This window comes from Mandrillus leucophaeus, unplaced genomic scaffold (genome assembly GCF_000951045.1).
Source record: "Mandrillus leucophaeus isolate KB7577 unplaced genomic scaffold, Mleu.le_1.0 Scaffold160, whole genome shotgun sequence".
NCBI lineage: Eukaryota > Metazoa > Chordata > Mammalia > Primates > Cercopithecidae > Mandrillus > Mandrillus leucophaeus.
Window position 1 is genome coordinate 2,675,653 of NW_012101588.1, and position 7,644 is coordinate 2,683,296.

At 34.1% G+C, this 7,644-nt stretch overlaps 1 protein-coding gene across 1 annotated transcript in view; it reads left to right on the top strand.

The window, feature by feature from the left end:
• The window catches only part of LACE1 (lactation elevated 1), a 236,386-nt gene that overhangs the window by 76,516 nt on the left and 152,226 nt on the right, over positions 1-7,644 (top strand). Inside the window, exon 6 of the mRNA XM_011975943.1 lies at positions 4,230-4,329. Within this exon, the coding sequence (XP_011831333.1) occupies positions 4,230-4,329 (100 nt within the window). The remainder of the gene's footprint in view (positions 1-4,229; positions 4,330-7,644) is intronic.

Genomic DNA, 7,644 nt, shown 5'->3' on the forward strand with positions numbered 1-7,644 from the left:
ACGAGTTGATGGGTGCAGCACACCAACATGGCACAAGTATACATATGTAACAAACCTGCACGTTATGCACATGTACCCTACAACTTAAAGTATAATAATAATAAATTAAAAAAAAAAAAAAAGAAAGAATGAGTTCATATTAAGTCCCACTCCCCTTCCATATAATAGCATTTCTCAAGCAAAATCAGCATTAACAGAACCCAAAATCAGCATTTACAGAATAATATGGCTGATTTTTTTCATGTTTGTTTACATACTAGTTAAATCCATCTTTTATGAACTATTTGAGGTATTGCCCATGTATTTACTAGAATGCTTATGTTCCATCTATTATATATGCTCTATAATATTAGTTACTGTTTATTGAGTGTTTTTCTATGTGCCTGTGTTCTTAATAACTGTATAATGCTAAATATAATTCTAGCTACAGCTAAAATTCTATGTAGCTATACATTAATAATACAGAATTATATTAATACTAGAATATATATCATACATAGGTAATAGTCAAAGTTAATAGTCTCTCATTTCTTGAGAGTTACTTTATGTCTCATAACAATATTGCAAGGTAGGTATTATTACTGCTTTTGTTGCATTGATGAGGAAATTGAGGGTCAGAGAGGTTCAGTAACTTGACCAAGGTCACACAGCTGGTAACTAGCAGTTTAAGTCCAGCACTAATGCTCTTGTTTACCAGTAACAGCTATGCTATACATTTTCCTTGGTATATGAAGAGTCTTGTATTATGTGTTTAAATATACAGTTCTAGAGCTGGGTGGGGTTTTGGTAGATGTTTTAGTGGTGGAACCTAAAAATTATCCTTAGGCCTATTAAGCCTAGTACAATACTTGCTGATTTATTAGGAAAGAATTTTTGAGGCACTTTATTCTTAGCGACAGTATATCTATCTACAATCACCACTTCACTTTTAAAATGGAATCGTATTAGTAGCCTTGATTTTTAGCTAGTTATTATTGGCCTTTAGGTGGTGTTAATTAATATAATATTTATTTTACTAGGGAGATGAATGGTAATTATTGCTGCTTAAAAACATGGATATACTCCTTTTTTGTGTTCTTGAATTTAAGGAATTTTAAAGATTTTGTTTTGGTAAGCATTCAGATTACACTTGCAGAATGTTCTTCATTAGCTTGGTCTTCCTTACTAAGTGTAGCATTTCAGCTTTTTTAAACTTTTATTTTAGGTTCAGGGGTATGTGTGCAGGTTTGTTATAGAGGTAAACATGTGTCACAAGAGTTTGCTGTACTGATTATTTCATCACCCAGGTATTAAACCTAGTAGCCAATAGTTCTTTTTTCTGCTCTTCCCCCTCCTCCTACCCTCTACGCTCAAGTAGGTGCATTTCAGTTTTGCCTGAGGTGTTAGATACTCGATTCTTACCTTGGTTGAGAAATGTGTTTGGATAGGTTGTTTTTTTTTAATGTGTTTTGGTTGGTGAAATAAATAATAGCTTATCTTCAGAGTTTTCCTTAGGATCTTCATTATGTCCTCTTGGAATATTTATGTTACATATTAAACTGTTTATGTTCTGAAGACATCAGATTAGTGAGGAAAACTGATTTTTAAAAATGTTATTTCTTCATATCTCTTCTGAGAGGGACACTAAATAGATGTTTTACTAATACCGGTCCAGAAAAAAAAAAAAAAAGAATTCTGATGAGCAGAAGATCATGCAAAATTCTCCTCTATAAGCTATCAATATCATTTAAAAAATAGTTTTAACTATTTTTATGAAGCAGGAAGAAAGCTATTAAAAACTGCTAATAAAAACTAGGTGCTTATTTTTGTGCTAATCCTAATTACTGATAATGCATGCTTATGTTTGTCGCTCATTATATGGCACCGTACCAATCAGTGGATGACTGAGACTCAAGCACTCACACATGTAAATTCACCATTAGATTTTTTTTTTTTTTCCTTTTTTACTTAAGTGAGTCATAATGGAAAGCAACTCTAGGTTATAAAAAAATCTTTTCTCTTTAATGCTAATGAAATGTCTCCACTCTCTGTATTAGCAGACTACCCTTATTGGTAATCTGTAGCCTTCTCTTTTGTTCGTGGTGGTAATGAAATGCTGGGTACTGAAAAAGCCAGCTCTCCAAGAATGTGTGGCCAATTGTCTTCTGTTCACTTATACTGTAAAATTACTGTTCCCCGGCAAGGCTGAACAAGTGCGGGGACAAGATCAAAAGAGTATACACTGGCACCCAGCTACACCAAGTGACTCCTGCTTTATTAATTAGTCATAGCTTCTCCAAGCTAATTTGCTCTGATAGGGCAAAAACGTTCTGAAATATAAAAACAGCAAATTATAACTCAACCACAAGCCTTTACTGTTGGCTTTCTTCAACTTTCAGTTTAAACCTTTGCATTGTGTCATAAGCTAAATGTTCTTTCAGTTTTCTAAACCTTAGGGCACAAAAGCTATTTTACATTTTTTTCAAAGACATTAATGATATAGTCAAATGACCATTTTTATTCTCTAAAATCGGGCAACCTTTCATTGATATTGTTCTTTTAAAAAGTCAGTGTATTGGCAATGTAATTTAAAAGTGCAGTTACTATTAAAATGTGCAAGCTCGTTCTGTCCTCTCATCAGAAATGCCACTGGTGTTCAAGCATTTGAAAAGGACTTTCTCTGTCAGTGTTTTTGCGGAAGCCAAATTTGACAGTGATCCTAAACTCTAAATTAAATAATATCAGCACCACTTTCCTTTTCATTTAATCACCATTTTGAAGTTCCCGAAGTCTTTTTAATGTAAGGAATCTTTAGCAGTTTTTTAGTTATAACTTGAGACAGCAAAAATAAATAAATAAAAAATAAAAAATAAAAAAATACGTCCTTATTTCATGGTTTTGTTTTCAGGTGGGAAAGAAATAATTAAAACTTTGAGTAAGATATTAGCTGTAAAAAGAAAAGTGATTTAGACTTGTGCAACCCAGGTTATTGTTAATTGCATGATAACCATTCAGTTTGTAACTTTTAGGATTTTGATTTAATTGAAAGAATTCACCAATTTTTATGTCCTCTAATGGGGTTTAAAAATAACAATGTACTATATCTTGTGGATATATGTAAAGCAAGTTGTACTGAGATTATTCGAAATGTGCTATCAAAGAAAGATGAAGACATTTTTACACTGGGAGTATCTAAAGCCCATGTTATTATGTACTTACAATGATTGATGTCAATCTTCGTTACAAATTTATTTTTGGAGTCAACTTCTTTCTCTCCTTAATTGTTGTCTTTCTTTGTGAATTTTAAAAGCCTTTAGAAAAAGTTATATCATTAAGCTTACTTCATAATTGTGAATTTAAAAAACAATTTTAGAAAAGACCAATAATTATATTTCTCTGTAACCTCACTTGGATGGAATAGTTTTATCTGTATTATGCATTTCTAGTATTGTCACAAGTTATTTTTTTAAGGGACTATATTAGCCATTCTTGAAAGGTGGTTTTGTTTTTTGTGTTTTTTTTTTGGTAGAAGGAATATTTGTGTTTGTGAAGGTTAGCAGAGGCTGGCTGTGCTGGAAGTGACTGCAGTGCCTTTTGATTATTCATGGACAGTAATAGAAGGCACTTAAAAAGAACAATGAAATTGCTTATTTTTGTGATGGGCCATCTGTTGAATTGTTTTGTGCAACAATTGCACAATAGTATCTATGTCATATCATTCTATTTTCAACAGCAGCTGATTATGTCTCACTGGCTACTTGTCCTTATTTCTAAAGTCCCATGACCATTTAAAGTCACCTTTCCAGGGACCTTTGCCAGAAAGGTATTAGAAATCTCAAACAGCCTGTGTATTTTATTATTATTATTTTTTTCATCTCTCTTTTTTGGGGGGGGTTGGGAAACGGGTGGAAAGTGGAGGAGGGTGTTGGTCATGTTAGTTCTAATTAATTAGACTTCCTAAATGTTTAGGACAATTATCTATGCTTTCCACCTGTAGTTCTATAAAAGAAGTTATCATAGAACCATTTGGTAATTTGTGTAGAAATGATAGGCTTGCAAAAAAGAAGAGTCAAGTTTAAAAGGCTGCTATACAGTGTTTCATGATTTTAATTATCTACTCTTTTCTTCATGATGATAATTAGAATTTTTCTCTTGGAATTTACTTCCATCTTAAAAAAAAGATGATCCATTAGCAAATTTGTTAGAGCAGAAGTGAAATTAAAATAAAACAAATATGTTGTTGTCAATAGGTCACTGACATTGCTGATGCCATGATTCTGAAACAGCTTTTTGAAAATCTGTTCAAAAACGGGGTCGTCGTTGTGGCAACATCCAACAGGCCACCGGAAGGTAAAAACAAACATTGTGCTAGTCTCATCCAATTAGGTGGAAACTAACAAGCTTTTAAAAATCCATAATTTTGTACTAAATTTATTGTGTTAGTAAATCTGATGACTTTGCTTATTACTAGTTTTATAACTGGCTTAATCTGAAAAATCAGTTGCTATTTGTATTTGAAAAGTTATATATTCTTAGCAAGCTAAATCCAGTTGATTCCCAGGTTTGGTGCACTTGCTGTTTTTTTGTGTTTTTTTCCCCTAAATATTAGATATGTCATATGTGCTTATAAAAAAAATGCAGGCCTTTTGGACTGCTTTTTATGGGCCATGAAAGAAACTCAACTAAATGAAAGACAAAACTCATAATTAAATTTTAGAAAAAGAACGAAAACTTCCTTGCATGAATAGTTTCTAATACTTCACTTAAATTATCATTTCTAAAAAAGCACTTGTGGCTTATTAAGAAAGTACTTACAAATTAAAATACAAGTAATATTTAGATTAAAAACAAGTTTAAAATCTTGCATCTTTCAGCCCATCATGTGCTCAGTTAAAGGTCTAAGAAACCACAAATATTTCCTGAGAGATTTAATGGGAACATCTTTCTGCCTGGAGTGCTGTTTCTCCAGATACCTGCATGGCTAAGCCCTCACCTCCTTTGTCTTTGCTCAGAAGTTACATTGCCAGTGAAGCCTAGACTTGTCTCCCTGAACCTGCAACACATCCCTTTCTTCTTGGTACTACTTCCCTTTACCCTGCTCTCTTTTTTACCCATAGCACTATGGATCTACCATATAATTTACTTATTTATTTATTTATTTATAGTTTATTATCTGTTCCCTTCCAGGATACAAAAGCTTCATGAGGGCAGTGATTTTTATCTCTTCTGTTCTCAAATGTGTTCTCAGCACCTATAACAGTGTCTTACACATAGATGGTTCTCAGTAAATAGTCTTAGAATGAACGCTGGATGATTGCATGTTTTAAAAAGATCTCTCTGGCTGCAGTATTGAGAATAGAGTGTGGGTATGGGGTTTCAGAGTTAGAAGTAAGGAGACCATTTAGGAGACTACGGCAGCAGTCCCAAGGGGAGGTAATGGAGGAGTAAAGTGATGAGAAGAGGGTAGGTTCTGATATACTGTATAGGCAGAGTCAGCAGGATTTACTGATGGAATGGATCTAGGGTATGACAAAAGAGAGAGGGATCAAGAGTAACTCAAAGGTTTTGGTCTGAGCAGTTGGAAGGATGAAGTTGCTGTTTACTGAGATGGGGAAGACTACAGAAAAAGCAGATTTGGGTAGGGAGGTGGAGGTAGGGGTTTCTGTGGTGACAAGGGGGATGCATATGAGAGTTTGGATTTCATTGGAAAAGTCTGGGCTGGAGATGTACATTTGGAAGTCATCAGTCTTAAAGGAGGCAGGAAAGAGCAGCTGGTGAGGTAGGAGGAGAACCAGGAGAGTGTCAAGCGAGGAAAAGAAAAGTAGTAACAAAAGGATTGATGAATACTTCTGTTAAATGCTGCTACAAGCTGAAATGAGGTTGAGAATTAACCATTGCAATTAGTAACATGGAATTCATTAGTGAGTCTGAAAAGAGTAATGTCATAGTGGGAACTTTTTTTTTAAAGTAAGCTGTGCCACATTGATGGCATATATTGAATTTAAAATTGCTAACAGACCAAGATCTTACTATGTAGCCTGCTGTGAAACTAGGTCTCTCTCATTCTATGTTTGTGTAGTGAATTTCTTTTTCTTCATATCACATTTCAACTTATTAGTCTATGTTGTTCCATTTTATTGATTTTTATTGAAGTATTTTTTATTTTTGTTTTTTGTTTTTATTTATTTTCGTTTTGCAAATGGAGTATGTTTGAAGTATTTTTGAAGTATGATTCTAACATAATTTTTTTTTGGCTATCCCTACTATGACATTTATACATTTGATAATCATATTTATATATCTTTAGCCATTCCTTAATTAAAATGTGTAAATCAGATAGGACTAAATTAAGTTACTTGTTGCATACCACTGGAGGCCTTGTCTTAGGAAGACATCAATTAACTAATCACCACTTTTTGGACCCAGTTATTCAAACAATTATAGTTATACCTCATCCATTGTACTACAAAAGAATTATGAGTGATTTTGCAGATGTACTTATTAAAATCCATATAATGTTATATACAGCATTCTTGTGATTAACTAGTGTTAGCAACCCTATGAGCCAAGGGAGTGAGCTTTTTAATATTAGATCTTCTATCTAGGTGGAAGTGAAGCTTGTCTCTACGACAGCTGACATGTTGATTTGACAGTGGCATCAGTATTACCTTTAGACATTCAGTGACAAACTATGCTCATAAATAGCAAAGAGCTAGAACAATTTTGGAAGCCCTGTAGCAAAGACTGCTGAAAGGATAATTAGGCTGCTTAGACTATGGCAGTGTGGTTAACTAACTGAGAAAGGACAGCCACCAGGAGGGGTAAAGGAATATTTTGCAGCTCCTAGTTTTGTAGGAGTGAACAAAGCTACCGGTGTATCGGGGTAACCTGCAGAAATCTGAGCTGGAGCCACCCTTCTGGAGAAGACTGAAAGTTCAAGATGCGGAATTGCAAAAACTGGACAAACTCTGAGAAAGCCTTTTCTAAATATAAACTGTGGAAGGAATGGGATGCTTGTCATAGACCAGGTTTTTTAGCCACAGCAGACAATCATCATAAATAACTTAATATTTTAATGTAATGAAGATGACGTATATGTGTGTGTGTGCATGTGTGTGTATATAATTTTATTCATGGAGAAAAAGACTCAGAGAGACTAAGCATATCAGGAAAAGGTAAAACTATAAGACGAAGAATGGAGCAGTGATTGCCAAGGTCCGGGGTGAGGAGGTGTTTGACTACAAAAGGGCAGCTTCAGGATGCAACTGCTGCATCCTAATTATAGTGGTGGTTACATGTGCTAAAAACATAGAACTGTAGGCCAAAAAAAGTTACATATTATATGTAAATTAAAAACAAATCACATGGATAGTGAATGACAGAACAAAGACTAGAACTTAGGTTTTGTGACTCTTTTTACGCATTTGTTTTCGATCTTTTTGCCTTATGGTCATCACTGATCTCTGTCTATCCTGTCCCAGAGAAAGAATGTCCTTTTATTAAAACAGCAACTCAAAGTACTACATTAGAAAAAGGTAGGGAGGGGGAGAAGAAAAAAAAGAAGAGTGTCCTCTTTTCCAGCCATCAAAATGCATTCACCTTTTTTTTTTTTTTTTTTTTTTGGAGACGGAGTCTCGCTCTGTTGCCCAGGCTGGAGTGCAGTGG